Here is a 26,411-nt window from a genome sequence, read left to right as displayed (position 1 = left end):
TAAAGGGGAAAGATGAGAGGCACTAAGATAACACATTTCTGGTGCTATCAATTACTATTTCATGTGTCATTATTTGGTGGTTATTGGGAGACAGTGAATTCTAGAGAGAGAAAAATTAATATATTTAAGATGAATTATTCTTTTTTTTTTTTTTTAAAAAAAATACTATGATAAAAAAGTAAAGAACTAAAGGGTGTTTGGCTTACCAACATGAGTCGAGTTGAGTTGGCATAATATACCAACTCAATATTTGACCCACCAACTTTAAATGCTGGTGGAGTTGAGTTAGTATATTTTACCAACTTACTCAACTCACCCTTCTTCCAATGTTTTCAATGGCTCAACCTATCGGCCACTTCGACGACTATCACTGTCACACTCCAACTGCAGACTTCGACAACCATCTTTGGCGACAATTTCGGTGACCAACTCTGATGACCACCTTCGTGCAATCAACTCTAACAACCAATTCTGAGCTCTAGCAACCACTTCCGATTAAAACTTTAGTGACCCAACTCTGATGACCACCTTCGCACCACAAACTCCGTTGACCCATTTTATATTTTGATAACCACCTCCAACAACAAACTCCGATAACCACCTTCATAGGCTCCGAAAACCACCTTCATAGGCTCCGACAACCACCTCTGACGAAAATCACCTTTGATGATCAACTTTGACTACCACTTTCGAGTAAGCAACTACGATGACCAACTCCGAGCTTCGACAATCACCTTTGATAACAAACTCCGATAACCAATTCCAATACCATTTTCATGTGACCAACTTTATACTCCGACTATAAACTCTAATGACAACCACTTCTGACTATTATAAGACTGATGATTGTTAAAGTATATTACAGGATTGTTGATTATATAAGTAATAGTATTTTGTTTAAATTAAATGCAATATTTATACGTAGAAGTTTGTAAATATATTTGTATTTAATTGAATTGACATACCAAGAGCGTTAATAATATTTGACAAAAAAAATGTATGTAGTTGAAAAGTACGTAACATATAACAAAAAACCATAAAATGGAGATTTTTTCTTTGAACATTTTTTAGCATGGATTAGTAAAAAATGAAAATTTGTTCTCTGATGATTCTCCAAATTTGGAAGAATTGAAAGTGAAATTATTGAAAAAATGTGGTGGCATTCCATCGGCTGCTAAGATGATGAGGAAGATTCAATTAAAAAACTTCATGACAGAGTAAAAATACATACAACAATAGAAAGAAGAAGAAAGAGAAGAAGGTGTGGATGAAATTCATAAAGAAAACTTAGGAGTCAAAAGTTCCAATTTCTCTTTAATTTCTCATTTTATTTAACTATATTTCTACAAGAAATATAGTGAGTTAATTATTATTCATTACCAAAGAAGAAAAAAGAAAGACAGGAAAACTTTAAAACTTAAAAGAAAAAAATTGCAATCTAATATGTTATTGAAACAAAGATGGGTAGAATTATTAAATAAAAAAGTTTCAAAACAAAAATAGTAATCATAGAAACAGATTACATAGAGTTCAAAATACTACAACAGATACTTCAGACATATGACTTCGACTCTACACCCCAAACACAGATATATGAACTCAGACCAAATAACTCTACATCTCAAACTACAACATATAAACTCCGTAGATATATGAATTTTACAAACATATGAATTTCATATATCCTATCATTACTGTCAGAAGAACGGAAAAGCATGCCATATAAAGCAATAAAATAGGGAAACATTTGTTTAACTCAATAAACTAGGAGATAAAAACAATCCCCAACCATGAAAATCAAGTCAAATATGTAAAGAAAGTAATGAAATAATGGAAATATAAATTATAAAAATAGAAAGACAGAATGATGTATTTTTTTTAGTGTCTACGACAACAGAAAAATAATGATATATATGTACTTTTAATAAAAATAGTAAACATATAAAAAAATAGTTAAAAAAAGACCAAATCAAAACAAAGAAGCGCATGATTAATTAAAAAGGAAAAAATATTAATCAACAAAAAAAAAATAATAAAAAAAATTAGTAATAATATATCACCATGAAATATTTCTTGTATGTTTAAAATTGATTCTTTCTATCAAATATTTTGTATATCAAATAACATTTACAAAATAAACCTCTTTTTCTATTTGTTTTAGATCGATTATTGTAATGTTTATATTAAATTGGTATATAATTTGTGTAGTTCCTTTTTTGCTACTAAAATTTGTGAGAATTTATATATCAATTATTTCAAAGTTTGGTAAAAGTTGATTAAACAATTTAGATTGAATATGAGAAATCTTTCTTCTCTAACGTATTGAATTTAATTGAAAATTGTTAGGTGGAAATTGGTGTATTAGTTTCCTTGCAAATTGATATTTAACATAGAATACATATAGCAATATAATTTTTCAGTTAAAATTAAAATTAGAACTATTTACTTGTAATAAACCAACAAGATGAAATAAAAAAAAATGTATTTATTTCATTTAGTACCATTTAGGTGTTATGTAGCAATAAACCAACAATATAGATGTTGTTAAAGGATAAAATTTTAGACCAATCACAAGTCACCACGTCGTTTGCTAAATTAATGACTATTTCTAAATCATTCACTTTGGGTCTAATTAGAAGTTGACACATGTTCCGAATTGAATTGAAGACCAGTTTCGATGACGTCATGCGGTTGAATTAGATGAGATTAAGTTGGCCCAATTTGATATTATTATATGGGTTCAAAGTCCAAACTACAAAAAAAAAAAAAAAAAAAAAGTTACCAACTAATTGGGCCCAAAGGCCAGGCCCATAGACCAACCAAACCCCCGAAGCCCGCCTGAGAACTCTATAAATAGTGAAATTCTCTTCATTTGTAAAGGCAACATTTTCTATAAAGTTTTAGGGCCCAAAGGCCAGGCCCATAGACCAACCAAACCCCCGAAGCCCGCCTGAGAACTCTATAAATAGTGAAATTCTCTTCATTTGTAAAGGCAACATTTTCTATATTTAGAGGACCCAGAGAGAATTCATCAACAATCATAAGACTCCCAAGACTCCTGAAGCTGCACTCCTATAAGACAGAAGACCCTTGAAGACACAAAGACTCTTCCAAGATTTCTACTCCAAGACTTCTACTTCAAGCTTCCAAGACTTCTACTTCAAGAACGTTCGGTGCTTTTCTTCTCCAAGTCAAGCACATTCACCCAACTGAGAGAGAATCAGAGGATCAAGTATTAGAGATCGAACCACATCGCATCAAATCAACTTCAACATCAACACGAACTCGAGTTCAACTCCACGAAACACATTTCTCTAGAAATCTCGTGTGAACAGAATTGGCACGCTCGGTGGGACTTCTCTACCTCTCATCTCTTTCTCAGCATTTGGCGCCTAAGAAGGTGGCATCCAAAACTTCCTCCACCAATGGCTCGTACAAGGGACCGGTCACCTGCGGTCGCTAAGAGAAATCACGTAGGAGCAAGAGCAGAGCTCCCCTATCGCCCATGACATCTTGAGGCAAATGATGGAATCCTCACAAAGTGGGGTTGTCATCAAGGAAAACCCCTTGTTTGACAACTATACTTTTGCATCCAGCAGGCTGAAAAGAGATTCACCGCCAGATGTGATTTTTGTCATGATGGCGGATGTGATGGTGGAAGCGGCCATGGCTGAAATGGAAAGGAATATTAACTTTCTGATGAAAGCCATCGAGGAGCAAGTCCATGAGATCGCTACCCTGAAAGAACAAATGCAGTCTCGAGAGGCTGCTAAATCAAGCCAAGCACCCACGATCAAAGCAATCGATAAGGGGAAGATCGGTCTACAAGAAAACCAATTGCAATAGTCAGCCTCAGTGGCCTCTTTGTCGGTCCAACAATTGCAAAACATAATCATGACCTCCATAAGAGCTCAATATGGAGGGTCGGCCCAAACTTCCTTCATGTATTCCAAGCCATACACCCAAAGGATCGACAACCTGAGAATGCCTACAGGGTATTAGCCACCAAAGTTCCAACAATTCGACGAAAAGGGCAACCCAAAGTAACACATCGCCCACTATGTAGAAACATGCAAAAATGTGGGAATAAGGGGAGACCTACTAGTCAAACAGTTCATCAGAACCCTCAAAGGGAACGCTTTTGACTGGTACACAGACTTAGAGCCTGAGGTGATTCACAGCTGGGAACAACTTGAAAGAGAATTCTTGAATTGCTTCTATAACACCAGGCACACTGTCAGCATGATGGAGCTGACAAGCGCCAAACAACGGAAAGGGGAGCCAGTCGTCAACTATATCAACCGATGGAGAGCTCTGAGTCTGGATTGCAAAGATCGACTCACTGAATTGTCTGCTATGGAAATATGCACACAGGGTATGCACTGGGAACTCCTTTATATCCTACAGGTGATAAAGCCCCGTACCTTTGAAGAATTGGCGACCCGTGCTCATGACATGGAGCTAAGTATCGCCAATAGAGGAACGAGGGACTTTCTGAACCACGAACCGAAGAAAGACAAGAAGGAGGTGAAGGGCACCGAGAAAATTGTGAAGGACACCACGAAGGAATCAATGGTCGTTAATATAACCCCATTGAAGTTCTCCTCAAAAGGGAAAGAGAAGAAGATAGAGAAGAAAGACCAAGAAAGCGAAAGACGTCGCCCAACCCTGAAGGAACGACAGGAAAAAGTCTACCCATTCCCTGACTCTGACATAGTGGATATGCTTGAACAACTACTGGAGAATCACCTTATCCAACTGCCAGAATGTAGACGACCGGAATAGGCCGGCAAGGTGGATGATCCCAACTACTGCAAGTATCACAGGGTTATTAGCCACCCGGCCGAAAAATGTTTCGTACTGAAGGAATTGATCCTCAAATTGGCCCGTGAAAGGAAAATAAAGTTGGATCTAGACGAAGTGGTCCAAATGAATCATGCTGCAGTGACAGTAACTCCAAATGTGGTGCCACCAACCATATTTTATGAAGAAAGGGAGTTCGGTCCAGTTTGGGACCTTCGAACTTGTGGTAGTGCGGTTTCTGCAGAAGGTCCAAACTACAGACCCTCAAAACGGAAGAGGGTGCACTGACGATGACAATAACGAAGGTTGGATTCTTGTAGCGCACCGTAAGAAGGAAAGACTGAACTTTACCTAGAAAGAGCTACGCTCTCATAGAAGCCACACGGGAGAGAGTAAGGCACAAAAAAGGAAGGGTAGAAAAAAGGCTCAAAGGCCCAAGGTTGTTGACGAGAGAGACGAGGATATTCCTCGTCCCAGACGACAAATGACCTTAGCAGATTTCCTCCCGAAGAACTTCTGCAATTGGGGTTTAGAGGAGATACCAGATATTTCCGCATGTCATGTTGTCAGTATCAGGGAAGAGGAAGATAACATTCCAGGCCCATTAAAGTCAACAGGAGAACCAAAGGGTTCGTCACTATTCAACATAGACGACCTGCTTTCACTCCTGCTAGAAGCTAAGACGAACCTTATTAAAGGCTATTAGAATCCATGCCTCTGGTGCATCGACCCCCGCAGCACGTGCTTATGCCTCGTGTTGCACGTCCATAGGCTTCTCAGACGAAGATCTGTTACTGGGATCCAAATTGCATAATAGACCTTTGTATGTCTCTGGATACATTCGAGAACAGAGAGTGGGTTGAATCCTCATCGACAACGGATCCGCCGTCAATATAATGCCTAAGATGACTATGAAACAGTTGGGCATATTCATGGAAGAGCTATCAAACAGCAAATTAGTAATTTAAGGTTTCAATCAAGGCAGCCAAAGGGCGATAGGCATGATACGCTTGAAGCTCCTCATTGGCGATCTGAAGGCCAACGCGCTGTTTAATGTGATAGACTCAAAGACCACCTACAAACTGCTATTGGGACGCCCTTGGATTCATGAGAATGGTGTGATTACATCGACACTACATCAATGTTTCAAGTTTTACCAAGATGGGATTAAGAAGGTCACAGCAGATTCTAATCCGTTTTCTAAAGTCGAGTCTCACTTCGCAGATGCAAAGTTTTACCTAAAGAGTGAGAATTCCGGTGAGATGATGCCGGTAGAGAACTTACTGACAAAGAAAGTGAGTGGATCCCGGTCGAAGTTGCCAGTAGACATGGAGAAAAGGGCAGGTAACAAGGTACGAGCCTCCAGCCTAAAAGAGAATAGAATGTCTTTCGGCATTGGAGAAACACCCATGGTGAGGGGCGAGAAAGTCTCAAAACCTCCAATTTTGCGCTATGTCCCTTTGTCGAGATGAAACAAGGGTGAGTCACCTTTTATGGAATGCTCAAAAGGTTTGCAGGTCGGCGACATAGAAATTCTAAAGGAGAGTTTCGTCACACCCTCACGCCAATAACGAAGCAAGAAGTCCACAAGCTAGAGGTAGAAGTAATGGGGTCAAAGCTGCCCAAGAGGCGAACGGAAGACGAATTCGATCCCAAAGCTTACAAGCTATTGGCGAAGGTGGGCTACGACTTCACAACTCACACTGGGTTCAAAAGTTTGAAGATTTACGAGCAACCCCGACTCTCGCCAACCCAAAAGAAGCTTTTGCAAGAGGGACATGCTATACCCATGTCGAGGGCGGGTCTCGGATATGAACCGTTAGAGCCACTCCGCATAATCAGAAAGGCGAAAGGGAAAGTGGCCAACAGCAATCATATCACTGTGGAAGAAGTTGATGATATAGGAGAGAAGAAGAGCAAAAATAAAAGAGCCTCAACCTTCGGTCGTATTAGACTACTTATCGCACGCACCTTGATCTTCGAAGGATTAAACATGACAGAAGCAGAAAGGGGAAACCCGCATACTATTCCCAGAGATACTCGACGCTCAGTCTTTCGAAGGTTAACTCCGCCAAATGAAGAAAATGAGGAAATCATCTGTCAATCGCCCGTGGTGGTGTGACCGTTAGCCTTCGAAAGACTAGGCACAATTCCAAAGGAGAGTGAAGGAAAACCCCGCACACCCATTTTCGATCGCTTGAAGCAAGAAAGGGCTAAATATCCCCTCGATCAATATGTCCCTAGTAAGACAAAGGGGAAGGGAAGAGCCTGCGCTGACGCCCTCGAAACAACTACAGGAAAGAAGGGGCCGATACCTCGAGCATCCATCTGGCGACGAATCAACCTTAAAAATGTCGAAGCGTTATCGGACCAGAAGCCATCAGGAGAGGCAAGAAGTGATGGAGAAATCCGTAGTACCATCCCCTCATGGATGAAGAGAAAGACCTTCGTTACTCTAAACACAAGTGAGAGCACGCTCAAAGTAAAGAGGCGCGACGTCGTTTTCACCAATCCTTAGAATCTAGAGCAGGAGGAAGGTAAAATTTCGTGCCACCACATCACCATCCTCGAAGAATCCGAAGAAGGTATGACCAAAGAGGAAGTGAAGAACGCTCCGCAAGAGCTAGAAGGCGGTGGTCAATCCATGGTGGACGAGCTAAAAAAGGTGAATCTGGGCACCGTAGAAGAGACACGTCCGACTTTCATCAGTGCATCTCTCTCGGAAGAGGAGGAGGACGAATACATGAGTTTACTCACCGAATACAGGGATGTTTTCGCCTGGTCATACAAAGAGATGCCAGGACTAGATCCAAAAGTAGCAGTCCACCATCTCGCGATCAAATAGGGGTGTCAACCCATTAAGCAGGCTCAACGACGCTTTCGGCCAGAACTTATCCCCCAATTTGAGGTTGAGGTCAATAAACTGATTGAGGTCGGGTTCATTTGTGAAGTTAAATATCCAACGTGGATAGCCAACATCGTCCCGATTAGAAAAAAGAATGGACAGCTTCATGTTTGCGTAGACTTTCGCGACCTAAACAGTGCCTGTCCTAAAGATGATTTTCCATTGCCCATCACAGAAATCATGGTCGATGCGACAATGGGACATGAGGCCCCATCCTTCATGGACAGATCTTCCGGATATAACCAGATACGGATGGCCCTCACAGACGAGAAAATGATGGCATTTCGAACCCCAAAAGGGATATATTGTTACAAGGTAATGCCCTTCGGGTTGAAGAACGCTGGTGCTACTTATGAATGTGCCATGCAGAAGGTGTTTGACGATATGTTGCACAAACATGTGGAGTGTTATGTGAATGACCTTGTGGTCAAGACCAAGCAACAACATGACTGTTTGAAAGATCTAAGGACCGTGTTCGATTATCTGTGAAAGTACCAGTTAAAGATGAACCCCCTCAAATGTGCATTTGGAGTAACTTCAGGAAAGTTTCTGGGTTTTGTTGTGAGACATTGAGGGATAGAGATAGACCAATCTAAGATTGATGCCATAAAAGATGCCAAGACCAAGAAATGTACATGAGCTGAGAAGTTTGCAAGGACATCTGGCCTATATTCAGAGGTTTATTTCTAACCTGGTAGGGCGGTGTCAACCTTTTCAAAGACTGATGAGAAAGGGAGAGAAATTCGAATGGGACGAGGCCTGTCAGAATGCTTTCGATAACATAAAGAGGTACCTGATCAACCCTCTTGTCTTAGGAGCCCTAGTAGCAGGCAAGCCGTTAATACTATTCATTGCAGCGCAAGAGAGATCACTGGAGGTACTATTAGCACAAGAAAGACAAAAGGGAAAAGAACGCGCACTCTATTACTTGAGTAGAACCCTGAATGGAGCCGAGATCAATTATTCCCCTGTAGAAAATACGTGCCTCGCGCTCTTCTTCATGATAGATAAGTTGAGGCACTACATGTAGGCCTTCACAGTTCACTTAATTGCGAAAGCCGACCCCATCAAATACGCCCTGTCCAGGCCGATCATCTTGGGACGTTTAGCCAAATGGGTAATGATGCTTCAATAGTACGACATTGTCTATGTACCACAAAGGGCAGTTAAAGGGCAGGCGTTGGCCGACTTTCTAGCAGATCACCAGGTTTCATCGGATTGGGAGTTAAGTGAAGACTTGTCTGATGACGAAGTTCTCTTCATAGAGACCTACGGACTGTAGGTCATGTTCTTTGATGGTGCGGCATGAAAAAGTGGTGCGGGGGCAGGTATCGTCTTCATTTCGCCAGAAAAGCACATGCTGCCTTATAGCTTCGCACTTGCCGAGTCATGTTCAAACAACGTCGCCGAATACCAAGCTTTGATAATTGGCCTCCAAGTGGCCTTAGAGATTGAAGTAGCTTGTATAGAAATCTTCGGCGACTCAAAGTTGATAATCAATAAACTCTTATGCAAATACGAGGTGAAGCACGACGACTTGAAACCCTACTTCACTTACGCTCGCCAGTTGATGGAGAAGTTCGAAAGCATGGCATTGGAACATGTCCCGAGGACGGAGAACAAGAAAGCGGATGCCTTGGCAAACCTAGCCACTGCTTTAACGGACCTGGATAATGTGCACCTTAATATATCGCTTTGGCGGAGATGGGTTGTACCTTCGATTGAGACCGCATATGGCGAAACGAATGTGATATCAGTTTACCTAACTGACAAGGAAGACTAGCGGCAACCCATCGTAGATTACCTTGAACATGGAAGGCTCCCAGACGACTCCCACCGTAAAATCGAGGTTCGCAGGAGAGCTGTGCATTTCATTTACTACAAAGGGGTCTTATACCGCCGATCCCTTGAAGGACTTTTCCTTCGGTGCCTCAGTAACGAAGAGTCAGCGAAAGCTTTGGAGGAGGCACACTCAGGCATATGCAGCGCGTATCAAGTAGGACCAAAGCTACAATTCCAGCTGAGAAGAATGGGTTATTATTGGCCAGGAATGATCCAGGACTCAATGGATTATGCAAAGAAATGTGAAGCCTGTCAATATCATGCGAATTTCATTCACCAACCGCTCGAGCCTCTACATCTGACCATAGCCTTGTGGCCTTTTGAAGCATGGGGGCTTGATCTGGTCGGCCCTATAACACCTAAGTCGACAGTAGGGCACTGCTACATCCTCGCAGCCACTGACTACTTCTCAAGATGGATTGAGGCTGTCGCGCTAAAGAAAGCTAAGAAAGAAAACGTGTTGGATTTTATCTGCACTCACATCATTTATCGGTATGGTATTCCCCATCGGATCGTAACGGATAACGTAAGACAATTCTCCAATAGTTTGATGGATAGGTTGTGTGAAAAATTCAAATTCAAGCAGTACAAGTCATCCATATATAACGCCGCCGCAAATGGGTTGGCTGAGGCATTTAACAAGACATTGTGCAACCTGCTGAAGAAAATTGTTTCCAAGTCGAAGAGAGATTGGCAGGAGAAGATCGATGAAATGTTGTGGGCTTAATCGCACCACTCACCGTACCCCTACAGGAGTCACCCCCGTACTCTCTCATTTATAGGGTAGAAGATGTCCTTCCTTTGGAAAGAGAAATTCCATCGCTGATAATGGCAGTGCAAGAAGGGCTGACTACAGAAGACAACGCCAAACTGCGACTCAAAGAGTTGGAAGCACTGGATGACAAACGATTAGAAGCTCAGCAAGTGCTGGAATGTTACCAAGTACGAATGTCTAAGGCCTTCGATAAGCATGTAAAGCCTCGGTCCTTTCAAGTAGGTGATCTAGTGCTCGCCGTAAGGAGACCAGTTATCATAACAAGACATACGAGGAATAAGTTTACACCTAAATGGGATGGCCCTACGTTGTCAAGGAAGTCTAACAAACGGAGCGTACAAGATAATTGATCAGGATGGACTAAAAATTGACCCAATCAATGGCAAGTTTCTCAAAAAGTTTTATGCATAAAAAAAAAAAAGAAACCTTTGTACGAACTACATTACGACTTGATCCCTGTCATTATAAAGGGTAAGTAGGCAGCTTAAAGAAATTTAAGTTCAGTCACGTGATAAAAAAAATATGTGTATGTACATGAGTAAAATAAGTAAATATATAGATAAATAAACAAATAAGAGAAGCATAAATTTATAGGAGGCTACAAGGCGCCAGAGAACATCACTGAGAAAAGGATAAAAAAAAACTTTCATTTAAGATGTTTCGGCGCTACAATAGTCGAATCCAATAGCTATGCTAAGAGTACGCCTAATCTAATAAGACGAGCAACATCAAGTTAAGGTACCCAGTGGTAGTTCCTCAGCTTATGCTGCATCACTTCCAACACATGGCATAGGACATCCAAAGCTTTGACATCCTTGTCAGAAAGGATTGAGGTGGCCTCGATCTTGTTTATCGTCCCCCGCATCTCCGAGGCCTCAAGCTTATACCGATTCAAAAGGCCTTCGCTCTCAGAAATCAGTAACGATATTTCAACTCGCTCGGCCCTGATGGCCTCCAACCTGGCTAGTAATGTCTCTCCTTCTTGTAAGGCCCGGGAGTCGCGTTCAAGTAGCGCCTTTCGTTTAGCAAAAGCACTACTCTCATCATACAATATCTTCTCTAGATCAGACTTTGCCTCCTTCAGAAATTACTCCTTACTTGTTTGAGTTAATTGAGAGGAATAGGATAACTGAAACTGATTGTACTTCTCCATGTTTCAAAAGTACTCATCAAAAGTTTTCTAAGAGGAGGGAGGTTGGCACCACAAATGCCAAAAATGGCTCGGAATATCTCATGTGTTTCTTTCTCCAGACTAAGATCCTTCTAGAAAAGAGTACGCATGATCTTCTTGTGCATAGTCTCCCATATGGCCGACGCTGCATGGCGTCAAACATCGGAAACTACGGTGGCAGCACAGAACTCGGAAATCTTGGGGATGACCGGGGGTGGTGCCCTATCTACTTGCCTCGAGGACTCACTGCCACTTGGACTTGCCAAGACCTTCGACGCTTCTCCGGGTTGGAGAACCCTCCTACCACAGGCACCAAAGGGGAATTAGTTTCCTTGGCTACGTAATCTGAAGCCTCGATATTCCCCACGACCACCGCCTCATCGACATGAGGGATGTCACCGGGGATAGCACGCACTGGACAAGACCTTGGCACGGGATCCACCGGCAGTACTTCGGAGGTACCAACGCCCTCAATGGCTAATTCAACGGAAAAAGGGCCCACCAAAGATTCTTCACTTCGTGAGGTTTCAAATCTTTGAAGAGAAAGGTTTAGGGGTAACTACAGAAGGGGAGACTAAATGTAAACCGTACAGTTTTTTTTTTTAAAAAAAAAGGAGACGAGACAAGCGGACTTATATATAGGGACGACATACTAGTAGATTGAGAGCGTCAGAAGCCACCAGATCATTCTGAACCCTCTCAAGAAAATCGGCATCCGAGGCCCTGTGTTTTTTGGAGGGTCCCTTCCAACAACGATCACCGGTACTACTATGACTGTCCTCCTCAACCGGTTTGGAATCGTCTTTATGTACGATCGCCGCCACCTCTTCAGTCAGGCGAAGTTGCTTCCCTCCATGGTTGATCCCTCTACCCTTGGGTAATCTCGGCGACGCTGGGGGAGGATTAGCACTAGTCACTAACAAATGACGATTCCCTTCGAAGTTGTTCCCGTGTTTTGCTAACCACCAATCCTTGAACCGTGGGGTAACATGAGTGTGTGGATCCAACGTACGGGCCGACAAGAATACCTGAGACGAGGGCTTGCGTCTCGTGCATAATCTCCAATAATGTAAAACGTTCTTCGGCATAGAAGCGGGAGGTATTCCCCCTATATCATTTGGAATGTCCTGATGGAAGCCGAATTGTCGGCCGAAACGAAAGGGACTATACGACTCTATAGTTCGGACGTTCCCACACTGGGAGGATATGTAGCCTGATCGCATGCTGGAGAAATAACTAGACTTTAGAAAAGATAGTTCTTTATCATCAATTTGGAATTCATGCTTGTTCCTGTTCAGAATACTTGCGTGCCACTGAATACTAGTGTCGCTATGGATCAATTCTTGTGCCTCGTACTCGTCGAAGTAAATCGAGCCATCTTCGCCAGAAAAGCAAACCATCTTGGAACCTCGAACAACGATAGGAACGGGGTAATGCGTGTTGAAGTAATGGGCCAGCCAACTATGGACATAGTGCATAGGAAAGTGAAAATCCATGCGCCTGATCGGGTTCGAAGCCTCTGCGATCAGCCCTAGACATTGATAGATGTTGGCCAAGATCGAAACAGCGAGACTATAAACAGTCCCGTGAGCCATCAAACTAGTTATTCTGAAGACCTTGGGGCGAAGGTAACGGCCATTTTGGGGAAATACAAAAAGGTATAACTAGCAGGATAGAAAGGTGGCCAGATAAGTTTTGTCTTTCAACTCGTCTTCGACCTCTAACTCTGTGAATAACATGATCTCCCTCCTTGACCAATCTTGGAATGCAATCTGTGAACTGTCAGGATTTTGCGTGAACCGAGACCAAGAGGCTTTCTTTTGCTTCAGTGTAACAGGCTTGTCATATTTGTGAACTCTAGGAACCAAAAAGAGATCCAGTAGCTAATAGACACTAAAGAGTCATGCTTCGAGGGAGTCGTGCGATTTTCTTTCTGCGAGCACACTATCAAAAAATACTCCTGAAAGAGGTGTTCACACGTCTTCGGCAAGTACCTCTGTTTGTCGCGGTGACCGGTTAACTTTTTGAGGGAAGGAACCACCTCATCGTAAAAGTTTCCTCTGACCGGAAGGCCTCCGAGCAACCAGAGATCCCACAAAGAAATCGATGCTTTACCTGCCGCGGTATGGAGAGTGTTGGTTGAAAGGCACCAGGCTTCACAGAATGCTCGAACTATGTCACCATTGCGATCATACGTGTACAAGGAGGCCGTCACTGTGCCAAGCAAACTGACGTCATGAAGGAATCACTCGTTTCGACCTACCGCAACCTCAAGCCACTCCTAGTAACAGTCAAGGAAGCCGAATTCTCCAGGGATTTTCGTCACAATGGTCCACCGGACCTGACCCTCAATTATGCAACGTCCAAGAGTCAGCACTTGATCGGGATTTGGGGTCTCCTCATGAATAGAAGATCGTAGGATCCATGCACGTTCCCCTCGGGTCAAAGGCACTTCCATCGATAATTTGGAAAGGATCATGTTGTCATCCAGACTTGGCCAATGATCAGCGAAAGGATTGGCTAATGATTTTGCTACAAAAAGGCTAAATCCTTCCTTCATAGGCTGACTCCGGTCTTTAAGAATCACGAGATACCTCTCACCAGATGAAACATGCTCGGTGAAGTGAACCAATGTTCTGAAAATATATATATACTATATATATATATATATATATATATCATCGAGATCCTTCTGAGATCGAACGGGAGAGTTGTAAGCCTTTGCGAAGCCCTTCCCATGACAACCTGGATGCACGAGTGGCGCATAAGGCAGAATTTTCCAAGATCTGCCCTAGGGTGATCGAATGAGAGAGTGTAAGCCTTTGCGCGGCCCCTCCCATGACAATCAGGATGCCGGAATGGTGCTACGAGGCAAACCTTTCGAGGATCCTCCCTAGGGTGATCGAATGGGACAGTTGTAAGCTTTTGCAGGGCCCCTCCCATGACGATCAGGGATGCACGGATACGAGGAAGAACATGTACACCAAGGAGTCGATCACACGAACGTGAGAGGAAAAAACCCACTCTGATTACTGACGGTCGGCGACATTTAAAAAAAATGGTTGTGCTCTCTTAAGTTACGCTTCAACTCTTATAAAGAGCAAGAGAGGACAAGTTAATAAGAGAAAAATAATAAAAATAAAAAAAAAGAAAGCAAAAAAAAAAAAATTAAGAAAAAAAAGAAAAAAATATATATATATGAAAACAAAAAAATGTGGAAGCCCTAATTTCCCATCTTTTTTTTTTCTTCTCTTTTCTTCTCTTCACTTATAGCCTCCTACCGCAATCCAAGCCTGATTTGCAATCCAAGGCTGATTTGCAAAGGACATAAAGGACGTAAGAACGAAAGAAAATCACAATTTAAACTGCAAAGGACGTAAGAACAAAAGAAATCACACTTCAAGATGAAGAAAATCATGTGTCCTGCCAGTATATATATAGTTAAATTCGGACGTGATCTTCTACTAATTAGTTGAAATCTGATAAAATCACGGGTTATCTAAACTAAATATTGTTTGTTTGGTTGTGGAATCCTGATTTTTTCCGAAACTGGTGAAGATTAAAAAAAATCACACTCGATTGGATGCTGCTTGAATTGGGGGCAACGGTGGAGTTTTGAATCTCTAGATTAAATGGCGAGGAATTTTGAGCTTAAGTCTTGAGAGAATCTGTGCATAAGCAGAGACTGCTTGGGAAAAAAAAAACAGTATGGAAAAGGAAATCTCACTAGAAATTGGGCTGGTATCGCTGGTATCGCTAGTGGATGAGTATCACTGATAGATCGTATCGCTGGTATCGTTGGTATCGCTGCCATCGCTAGTAAGCTGGTATTGCTAGTAAGGTGGTATCGCTGGCATTGCTAGTAAGTTGGTATCGCTAGCATCACTAATAGGGCTATCTTACGATGCTTTGGCTCTCCAAAATTTCTTCCATTTAAGTTCAAATTCATATTCCATTCAAATTGGAATTAAATTCAAATGTTATCTCAAATTCTAGTATAAAGTTGGAGGAGATTCCAATCCAAATTTTATTCTAAGTTCAAGCTAGCCAAATCGAGTGGTGAAATAGATGTCAAACTCGTCCCAAATTTTATCAAAATCCAAACGTTTAACTTTGATATTGAATTATGAATAAAGTGTCAAGTTAAAATTTGGCTATATTCCAAAGTTTATCCCAAATTCGAGTTAAAATTATGTACTGAATTCATAGTTTGACTACACATTAGTTGAGGTCGAATTCAAAAACAAATATATTTGAATTTTGATCACAACTTCACTTTTTTTTTTCGAGATTCACCCACCCGTAAGCGTGCATAAATGTCGAAAGGGGGCTGAAGGATAAAATTTTGGATCAATCACAAGTCACCACGTCGTTTGCTAAATTAATGACGAATTTCTAAATCATTAACTTTGAGTCCAATTAGAAGTTGACACATGTTCCTAATTGAATTGAAGACCAGTTTCGATGACATCACGCGGTTGAATCAGATAAGATTAAGTTGGCCCAATTTGATATTATTATTTGGGTTCAAAGTCCAAACTACAAAAAAAAAAAAATTGAATTAGACCCAAATCTCAGATCAGACCCAAAATCAACTAATTGGGCCCAAGGGCTAGGCCCATGGACCAACCAAGCCCACGAAGCCTGCCTGAGAACTCTATAAATAGAGAAGTTCTCTTCATTTGTAGAGGCATATTCAGAGGACCCAGATAGAATTCATCAACAATCAGAAGACTCCCAAGACTTCTACTTCAAGCTTCCAAGTCTTCTACTTGTCTTCTACTTCAAGAACGTTCGGTGTTTTTCTTCTCCAAGTCAAGCACATTCACCCAACTGAGAGAGAATCTTTCTTCTCCAAGTCAAGCACATTCACCCAACTGAGAGAGAATATTTCTTCTCCAAGTCAAGCACATTCACCCAACTGAGAGAGAATCAGAAGATCAAGTAATAGAGGTCGAACCCACATCGCATCGCATCAAATCAACTTCAACATCAACATGAACTCAAGTTCAACTCCACGAAATACATTTCTCCGAAAATCTCGTGTGAACAGATGTATTTAACCCTATTATTTTTTAATAATTTATTTTGTTTATAGAATAATATGTGTTTTAGAGTTGTTTTATGTTTTTAAAAATTATGTTGAGTTACATACATTATATCTATCTTATCGTGTTCCTCACTTTCCATTAAAATCCATTTAATTTTCAAGTAAATTAAAAAATAATAATTTGAAAAATTAATATTTTGCCTCTGGGGTTTTAAAATACAACTTATATTTTGAAAATAACTTTTAAAAGTAGATGAAAAAAATCAAATAAAGAAATAATTTTTGAAACCTTGATATTCAAAAGAAAAAGAAATAGATTATGGAAAATATCTTCAACCATTACATAGATATTGTTAGGTGAAAATTTAACTTTCAAAATAAAGAGAGAGTCAATCTTTTTGGTTGGAGAATCTCACATTAGAAAATTTGGTGTTGAAAGTTTATACTCCAATCTTGAGTTTTGGTTTGGGCCCGAAGGAGTACCCATATTTTGGAGAGAGTAAAGAGACTCACCAATGTGGGTTCAGTGGACGCCCACACGCATGCCATTGGGCGTGACGAGGCGCACGTGTGATGATTATTTTATTTTTAACCAAAAAAGGGAGGAAATGAAACAGTCCATTCGTCCGCGCACGTTCTGTGGCAGAACGCCCTTCTCGCTCCCTACGATTTATCGTTGAAGGCCTATAAAAGGCCTGGCCTTCAGCAGTTCGAAAGGCACAAATTGTTCTTCACTTATCACTTCTTTTCCTCTCCCTCTTCTCCTCCATCTTAACTTTCCGAGCAATGAATTTAGAAAGGGTGTGTGTTCCGATCAGTAACGGTGCATTTTCGATTGGGTTCTTTTGGTTGTTTCATCATGGGGACGACATGGCAATTTTCAAACCTGTTTGCATACTTGGACAGAGCCGCGAAACGTCTTAAAGAGAGCGAGCTACGCAACTCAGCCAATAACGAGTTTCTGTTTTGCAGGTTTTGACGATTTACTGTTCGTCGTTCTGAGGGTCCTGCCATTTTTAACATATATAAATTAAAAAAAAATTAACCATTTCTAAACTATTTGATTAAAACTATTTATAAAATAAACTTATATTTCAAATCTCAATAAATATGTAAAACTAAAATATAGCTAACTCCTTTTTTACATATATACTCAAATCAATATTTTATGTGAATGTTTATAATAGATCTTCAAAAAAAGATTCAAAATATAATGGTTTGTTTTATTAATAATTTAATGACATGCAATCTTATCATCTTTCGTTATATTTAAAATTTTAGAAAAATTAATTTTACAAATAGTTAAACAACAATATTTTAACAAAAACTGAATTAGATAGCCATTTTGAGACTAATTCCTGATCGATCACTTAACAAAAATAATCTATCAATTAATTTCTCCAAAATCAATTTGAAATGATTTTAAATTTTTCTAAAATCAATTTTAGCTCATGCCAAACACCATCATTTTAAAGAAAGGTGATTTTGACTATCTCAAAACCACTCCCAAACTTACTCTAAGATTTCAATGAGATTATAGTAAAAATTTTGTTGATTTTTGTGAATTTTGGCTGAGCTATTCAATTATTAATTTGTGTTTTAATTAAGCTTAATTTAGTGCAAAACTTCATCAGTGAGTTTATATTAAAATTGGAGTGAAATAGCAAAAATTAAACATTGGTAAAAATGGAAAGGTTTACCTAAGTTGGCTCGAATTTTATGGTTTATTTAAAAATTCAACAAATCAAATCATCTGAAATTTAAAAGTATTTATGTTAAAAAAAAATTCAATTTTACACAAGAACTGTGTTCCGATGGGGAAGTTTTATTATTTTTAAAAATAATTTATTTAGTAAATAAACATTTTATAACTTTTAAATAAGTTAATATTTTTGTTATTTATAATATATTTACATTAATGATATTTTGTTGCTTATTTTTATGTTTTGTGAATTTTTTATGATATGATCGGATTATCAATTCATTCTTTACATCGATACAAACCTATAGAAATGTATAAATATCAATAGAAATATCGATATGTCAATAAAAATTTAATATTATGCATAAGTGATTAATAAACTTGTAATATTTGATCTTACTATATAAATTCTTTTTAAACTAATGTAATAAATACACTAACTTAACCACCAATTGTTATACAGACTAATTTAGCCATAAAGTTTTTAATTTTATCAAGACAAAATTATACAAATGGCATATTAAAATATTAATTAAACAAATGAAAGAAGAAAGGTAAAATTGGTCAATTCTTCATTTTTGAAAAACAATGTCAAATCCAAATATTAATTAAACAAATAAAAGAAGAGAGGTAAGGGAAAAAAAAAAGGAATAAATGGAAATTAGTTTGAAATTTCGACAATGGTGTATAAAACAAAAGAAACACATCCAATAAGAAATAAGACGAAATTCTGAAGACGACGAAAAAAATGAAGACGCTATTGCTCTAACAAATCCCAGATTCGAACAGAATGGACAGAGCCAACGGAACGGAGACGAATTTTAGAAACCCTATCGTTGAGATTGGAGTGCTCGAAGCAGAGGATTTGTCAGAATCGGAGGAAGAAGCAGATTCATCATCGGCCATGACCTTCACGATCATCCTCTGCCCTCTTTCGCAGTGGCCATTAGCGCCGCTGATGAAGTAGAAAGTTCCTGATCGTCTGAATTGGAAGACGGTGTTGCCGGTGTTGGAGAAGAAATTTGGTTGTGTGGAATTGCATCTTTTATACTCTTCTTCTGTCACTTCCATCACCGAGTCCTTCTTGTACCGGAAACCTAATTCAAAAACAACAGACAGATACAATGTTAATGTAGAAAGGGATGTTAATTTAATCGATCGGTGTTGTGGAGATTAACTGTACTTACGGACGGTGTCACCGGCTTTGAATCTGTTTTCTGAGGCCCAATCGTTGTAGATTTTGCTGTCGTTAGCCGGCGGAACTACCCAGCCTTTGACGCCACCGACTTGGAACTCAAAAGAAGCGACGGCGGAGAAGGAGGTAGTGAGAAGGAAAAGTGTGAAGAAGGAGTTGGACGGCATTGATAATAATTGTAGTTTTTTACAGAAGGAATTGAACTGGATAATGGAAGTGAAGGTTGATTGGGGGGGAGAGATTTATAGTGGCGTAAATGGGAGTTGAGAGGAGTTTGAATATAGTGGGCGGTTGATTTTTGTTCATCCATGGCTGATTGCACGTCGAGTCCTACAATTTCGGGTAATGGGCAATGAATCGTTCTGGTTTTTTCTTTTCCTGCTTGGACCGTGGGAAACCAGAAGAAAATAAAAAAGGTAATATTCTTCAACATATCATATTCATATAAATATGAAATATGAAAAGAGTATTTAAGTTTTTGAAACAGAATTTGATTGAAATGTTGTACCACATCGATAAAATGACAACTCTGCATCTTCTTTATAAATGGCATGCCAACTCCTTACAAACGCCGAGCTCGGTAGTGTGAGCTTGTAATCCAAACGGAGGCAATAATGTGGTTGGAGGCTGGTTCGGCCCGGATGGTAGGGTCCTCTCAAGAAGTCTGTCTGGCCTGTCCGTTTCCAAGTAGGGAGTCGGGCCTTGGGCTTCGGGCGAAGGCTTGGTGTCCACTGCCCCTAGAGATTGGAGGGCACCGCGTGAGGCTGGATTCACAGAGCAGCGTAACCTCCCACTCCTGTCGGTGGAAGGATAACAGGCCGGTTCTTGACGGCCCATCAATGTCACCTGGGTAGTTCCCCGCCCGACAACCACTTTTTTTTCCTCGTTTAAATAATACTTAGTGGTTTTTTCCATCCATTTTTTTCGTAAACTGTTGTTAAATTACATTCAATTAAAAACTGACAAATTTCCCCATAAGGTATACTAACACTTTCCAATATCTAATTTCAGCTTACATTCTATCTTCAAGTGTGCATCCACACCAAAAAAAAAAAAAAAAAAAACAAAAAATCTAAAACCATTGATAATGTTAACACAGAATAGACAATAGAAACATTCCATCGAAACCATGTCAACCACTAATAATAATCTAGTCAAAACATAAAATCTCAATCCAACATCTTATATTTACAATGTATTCCCAAGCCAATGTACATATAAAATGATGTGTAGCATGTCTAAGAGGATAGATGGTAGATGTTAGCTCTAGTAGGCATGCCTGGAACTCTGATGCTATCTAGTGGAAATAATTAGGAAGAAATGTTGAGCTAACAAATCCAGTGAGTGATAGTTTACTTAGAAAATTACTTATTTGAAATTATGTTTATGAAAATAAAACGAGAGAAAAAAGAGACAAGTAAGCTCATATATAGAATCTTCGCTAAATTTGTACTTAATATTTGGTCATACTAGCTTAGAGTAAACCCTATACGCACTATAGAACAATAGTTGGTCATATTACATATCAAGTAGTCCCAAGACATGTAGCAGAGCAATCTAATATGGTCATACGTGCATGCAAAGCTGCCCCTAAGAGGTTTGACACCCCAACACATGGCCCAAAAGCCTATGTATGTGCCAAAGTGGGTCTCAAAGACCTGTATCTCTTTTTGATATACTACGAAAATATATTCACATAGCATATGGATAATCACTATGAATACATAGATCGTGTGGTTTAAAAACCACTATTGTCTCAAAACCTATAATCATAGTATTCTCAAATCATTATTAAAGAAAACATATTCACGATAAACGCAGACTATTTCTAAAATTCTCAATTGATATATCATCATAGATCTCAAATCTTTTTAAATCACTAAATTTAGGCTAAATGCATGAAAAAGTCAAAATTCATGGTAATTCTTGGAATTATCATAATATTTTTCAATGTAATTTAATTATCATAATATAATTAAATTACATTAAATTATATTACAAATTTCCATGGACTTTATATTACATTCAATTAAAAACTGACATGTGGCACTTCCTATTACATTCAATAAATTGACATGTGGCACGTTCATTTTTTGAAAAGGAAATTATTAAAAAAAAATGAGTTTTTGGTGCATGTAGAGGAAAGGGGAGCAATACCTAAACATTACTTTTTATATAATATAGTTTCATCTGTCAATCTTTCTAGAACAAAGTTTGAATTTTCAAATATACTGATGAACACTTCAGTGATAATACAGAAACTAAAAAGATTACAGCTGAAGAAAGAACTATGTTAGTTTGCTTTCCACATCTCTTTCAACTACATTTGGTTCTTGATCAGTCTCATCATTTCCTGTTTTATTTTTCAAAGATATCTGATTTAGAAACCTCCCAATAGCACTCTCTGATTTGGAAAATTTACGTCTACTTGGTCTGCTTCTATCATTCTTCTTGATGATATCTTCAAACACTGCATCGACAAGACTGCCAAACCGACGTTTGAATGTTGGAAATCTCGATATCAGTCTGGTGATCCCTCGAAGCCTTCATGGTAGACAGAAGAAAGCCATTATGGGTATGATGAAATTACCAGAATTCATTAAATGATGTACCAAGTTTTTCCAAGTACTTACCTTCGAGCCAATGCCTCAAGTTCGGCGCACTTGCATTTAGATTCTGGCGGCAAGCTGATGTTTGAATTCTTCATTCTAATGGGATCATCACCCAACAAGACCAATCTAGAGAGGTAGTCCTCTTCCTCCTCAGAGAGATTTATTGCTTTTATTTGCTCCTTGATGATCAGAAGAGGACTCAGAAACCAATCAAAGAATACATCTTGCGGTCGATTTGCGGTAGTAATCTCCGTAACGTTGTCATCTAAATCAATTGAAACCCAAATGGATTTGAAAGTAGTTTTTATATGCTCAAAGTCATCATCAAAAAGAAGGAAATGAAACTTACTCAGGAGCAATCCAGTTGAATCGGCTTTTGCCGAACGAAGGATTGTCTGAAGAATGCAGTAAGCAGGTAAGCCAATGCTAATGACTGTGATGTCATTATTGGATCTGGCATGCTCAATATCTTCAAGTGTTATTAATCCATTGGAGACGACAATTTCCCCTTGCCGCTTACACTCCTTAAAAAGACGATCAAGAAGCTATAGAAGAAAGCAGAGTCCAAAATTTTCATTCAGCTCTGGAAACTTTTGAGCTAAAGGAATGCACTAGTTATTATGAACACAAAGTACCTCCAAAGGTTTCAGCTCAAGAATGAGATTCTTAACCAAATCCGTAAGAGAGGGACAACTTCTAACAGATTGAGATTCTTCAGGTTTATCTACTGACTGCATATCCTTCTTTCGATAAATGGGTCTTTTCGTATACAATCAAAGAAACAATGTTATGTCAAGGTTCACTTGTGCAGTTAAAAGAGAGGTTTTTAAAGGGTAGGAAAATACCTAGGAAAACAGGAGCCATTGGCCATGTCTAGGACATCATTGCTGTAGTCATCATAAATGGAGATGGATGCCAAAATATAGCAAAGCCCCAACCAAAATGATGATTCCTGCAATCCAAATTCAAAAGTTAAGAATGAGCATATCTAGATATGCATAATTTGAGATCCAGATATGACACACACTAAATTAATTGAATCGTATGTAATATGAACAAATCATGTTGTTCAGTAAATCACACAAGAGCTGAAGATTACTAGTAGAGATTAACCATCGATAGAGATATGTTGAAATTGCAAGAAGGAATGATCAACTTAAGATTAAGAGAAAATGTAATAAACCTGATAAACGATCACTCCTGCATAAGCACCAAGGAAAATGCTGGAGATAATAGATCCCACCAGTGCACCCACAACAGCTAATGGCCAGAGTAAAATAGCAAGCCCTGCAAATGGAACACATATCGTCTCCGAGAAGGGGCCTTTTCGACCTATAAGATCGTGGAACAAACGACACCAACCCTTGAACAGCATAAAAGGACATTTATACAGAGCAATGAGTAAGATGACTGGTGTATCAACCACAGAACCAAGAATTCCAATTATGGAACCACCAAGGAAGTCGAGCAATCTGCAAGAAACTAACAAAAAGGTTAAGTGATGGATGCTTGTCACTTTTTGAGAAGAATGTGGCATTTAGAAAGCCTTTAACACTGCAAAAGCAGTATTGTTTATCATTAATCTTTTGGAACTAGCTCAGATAATAAAAAGTATAGACTAGTTTTATGGCAAGTAAAATTTCCGAAGTGTTTTGTAACCAAAATGGTTCATCAGATGACATAGCATAACAAAATTATCAGATATTCAAATCGTATCTTTATTGCTTGTTTCTGATATGATGAATCAAGAATCTTAGTCAGTTACAAAATGACAACAACAAACCTGATATCATAATATTCTCCATCCAAGGTTCCCTTTTGTAGCAGTTCCTCCATAGTAGAGAAGTAAGAATGTAAACAAACATCACGAAAATCCCCGATAACCAAGAAGGATCCTTTTATGGTATCCCAAGTTCCATCCTGAAATTCATCATAGATAAAAAAAATCAAATTATAGTCAAAGGTAACAGAGAAAACATGTAGGAATAACATATATATAACTGAGTTTGAACCGGAAATACATACATACATACAGTGGAATACTTTATCTGGCTTGTCCTCTCTAGCAGCATTAAATGTAGCCATTATTGGAGAAAGAAAACCGTAAAGGGCTCCGCCTACGGTGCTTCCAAGAGCGCCAAATTCAGGCCATAAAAGCAGTAAAACAGGCAGTACACAAAGACATAAAACAAGTTTAAGACCCCAACCAAGTTGTTCAGCTCTGCAAATAAGCGGTCTGTAATGTTAGAAACATGACTACTTCACACAATCCATTTTGATAATGGAAATGGAAAGCAAAAATTTATAGATAACACCTTAGAATGCAGTAATATGTCCAAAAAGTTTGAATTGGCCAAAGAATGACTATCAAAGTAGAATTTGCCATTGTCATGATTAGGCTAGTCAATGGACTGAAAATCATACCTGAAATTATTGAGGGCATTAGAGACAAGAGAGACAAGATTAAACTGTTTGATCATGTAAAGAACCTAGTGTTAGAAAAGTCTCATATTGGTTAAAGAAGGAAATGATCATGCATATATATGTAAAGACAATTATCTTCATTGGTATGAGGCCTTTTGAGTGGTACCGAAAGCAAAATCATGGTTTATACCCAAAGTGGACAATATCATACCATTGTGGAGATAGGTAGAGGTTCCATTGTCCTTATGAATTGATATCAGAGCCTTGGTCTAAACCTAGTTGGGTAGCATTGTAGTTTCCATTACCTTGATAAGAGCAAATGTAATCCGTGCTCGTGCTCGTGTGCGCTATTAGATGTTGACCCGAGATGCATGCAATGTACCTCAGGATAGATGCGCAAGTTGACTCGAGATGGACTGGATGTGCCTTAAGATGAAGAGCAAGTGACCCCGGATGAATTTGAGGTGTTTTGAGATTTAGAGAAAGCTCTCATGGTTGGAAGTGGACGAATTTGTTCAAGGGGAGGCTCAAAAGTGGTACTTTGTTCAAGGGGAGGATTGTTAGGAGCGCAAACAAAGTCTCATATTGGTTAGGGAAGAGAATGGTATTTTGGGTGGTGCCCAAAGTACACTATCATACTATTATGGAAATAGATGGAGGTCCCACTGTCCTTATCACCTAGATCATTTGGAAAAGTACATACATATGCAATCTAGTAGAGTTCAAAAGAGTAAGAAACAACAACAGAAGATCCCCCAAAAATAAAGAAGTAATTGAAGCTCACCTTTGGTAATGCCGAGAAGAAAAAGCACAGTGAAGGCAGGTAGATTACGAATGAAGTTCCACATAGAAGGCAAAGCTTCATTTGGAGCTTGCATGTCTACCCTTTTCCCCAAATCCTTAGTCCCTTCAGACATCTCCAAATCTTTGCCCTCCATCGAAGAATTAGCCAAAAATCTTCCCTCAAACTCAAACTACAATTCTTCCGGCATTGCAAGCATTTAAAGGACAATAAACGAAAGCGAAATGGCAGCAACAAAATGAAGAAGAAAGAAAGAAATTCTCCAGCACAAATGAACAGAAGTTGCATAGTTTGTTTCAGAAACCAAATCACGTGAAACCCCATTAGAAAAAGACCTAGATTCATTCATTAGCGACGGCGATTAGACATGGGTTTTAAGAGCAGAACTTCAGAAATATCCAGAACGATGGGAACGATCGAATTGGACAGACCCCATGAAAGAAACTGTTCAAGATCACGAGCTGGGATTGGAAGAGATCGCATCACAGTTAGCAAGCACGTAGCTACAGTAGAATTGTTCAAGTGAGGATCAATCAATCAATTCAATGCTTGTTGCTCACCGAATTAGCTGTTTGTTTGTCGAACAAGTAAGGATTTGAATTCGAAAATCCAAGCATAAATAAGAAGAAGCATACCCATCTTCTTGAATAGTTGAAACAGCTCAGCCAAGGCTTGGAAAATAGCATTAAATCAACAAGTACAACAATATTGGTAGCCATTGAATGCTTATTTTTCTTCCTCAAACTACATTCTACAAACCCAAAAGAGACTAATATGAATTTAATTGTAAAATGTGTATTTTGTTAACGAATTTTCATAGTTAATACTTAGTCTTGTAGAGGAAGTTCGTTTAAAGAGAATAAAAGTGATAAATCCTTGGTTTGTATTGACCCATATGAATTATGGTGAATGTTTAGAATTGTATTGCATAATTAATATGTTATGACAAGGCCCAAATCCGAGGCATCCATGGAGTACGCCTGGGACCTGAACATCCTGTAATGGAAAGCCAGAGACTCAAATGTTTGGTAGAAGAGATAATATCTTGCAATCTCGAGAATTACACATAAGAAGATGTGCCGTGCCGTAAGTTGAGCTTGGTTAATGAAAGCTTCCAACCTCGATAATTA

General features: G+C 39.2%; 2 protein-coding genes, 1 non-coding gene and 1 pseudogene across 3 annotated transcripts; 2 read left to right on the top strand and 2 right to left on the bottom strand.

Annotated features, from left to right (window-relative positions):
- Positions 1-4,929: 4,929 nt before the first annotated feature.
- Positions 4,930-9,491, top strand: LOC150035432 (uncharacterized; annotated as a pseudogene).
- Positions 9,492-18,967: 9,476 nt separating this feature from the next.
- Positions 18,968-19,954, bottom strand: LOC120079573 (early nodulin-like protein 21). The gene is made up of 2 exons (XM_039033801.2): positions 19,436-19,954; positions 18,968-19,345 (listed from the first exon to the last, which is right to left on the bottom strand). The coding sequence occupies exons 1-2, from the start codon at positions 19,608-19,610 to the stop codon at positions 19,014-19,016; spliced, it is 507 nt and encodes a 168-aa protein (XP_038889729.1). The 5' UTR covers positions 19,611-19,954; the 3' UTR covers positions 18,968-19,013.
- A 59-nt stretch (positions 19,955-20,013) lies between these two features.
- On the top strand, positions 20,014-20,320 carry LOC150035431 (signal recognition particle RNA). The gene has a single exon (XR_016530396.1).
- A 1,281-nt stretch (positions 20,321-21,601) lies between these two features.
- On the bottom strand, positions 21,602-26,090 carry LOC120079108 (putative membrane protein At3g27390). The gene is made up of 10 exons (XM_090314475.1): positions 25,264-26,090; positions 24,371-24,479; positions 24,081-24,276; positions 23,839-23,975; positions 23,239-23,527; positions 22,901-23,007; positions 22,691-22,814; positions 22,405-22,600; positions 22,077-22,320; positions 21,602-21,987 (listed from the first exon to the last, which is right to left on the bottom strand). Exons 1-10 carry the CDS (start codon positions 25,415-25,417, stop codon positions 21,732-21,734), a joined length of 1,812 nt encoding a protein of 603 aa, XP_090170601.1. The 5' UTR covers positions 25,418-26,090; the 3' UTR covers positions 21,602-21,731.
- Between the last annotated feature and the right edge of the window lie 321 nt (positions 26,091-26,411).

This window comes from Benincasa hispida, chromosome 6, assembly GCF_027475165.1.
Source record: "Benincasa hispida cultivar pf3 chromosome 6, pf3_genome.v1.1, whole genome shotgun sequence".
Classification (NCBI taxonomy): Eukaryota; Viridiplantae; Streptophyta; class Magnoliopsida; order Cucurbitales; family Cucurbitaceae; genus Benincasa; species Benincasa hispida.
The sequence above is the reverse complement of the archived record's forward strand: the minus strand, read 5'-3'. Positions and strand labels throughout refer to the sequence as shown.

What these genes read in the sequence shown, in the direction of transcription:
- LOC120079573 (XM_039033801.2), bottom strand. Translation starts at nt 19,610, where the DNA reads ATGCCGTCCAACTCCTTCTTCACACTTTTCCTTCTCACTACCTCCTTC. An exon ending in CAAAGCCGGTGACACCGTCC is followed by an intron (nt 19,346 to 19,435) that starts GTAAGTACAGTT and finishes TTTTTGAATTAG; the next exon opens with GTTTCCGGTACAAGAAGGAC.
- LOC120079108 (XM_090314475.1), bottom strand. Translation starts at nt 25,417, where the DNA reads ATGGAGGGCAAAGATTTGGAGATGTCTGAAGGGACTAAGGATTTGGGG. An exon ending in TCTTCTCGGCATTACCAAAG is followed by an intron (nt 24,480 to 25,263) that starts GTGAGCTTCAAT and finishes CAATAATTTCAG; the next exon opens with GTATGATTTTCAGTCCATTG. An exon ending in AAGTATTCCACTGTATGTAT is followed by an intron (nt 23,976 to 24,080) that starts GTATGTATTTCC and finishes GATGAATTTCAG; the next exon opens with GATGGAACTTGGGATACCAT.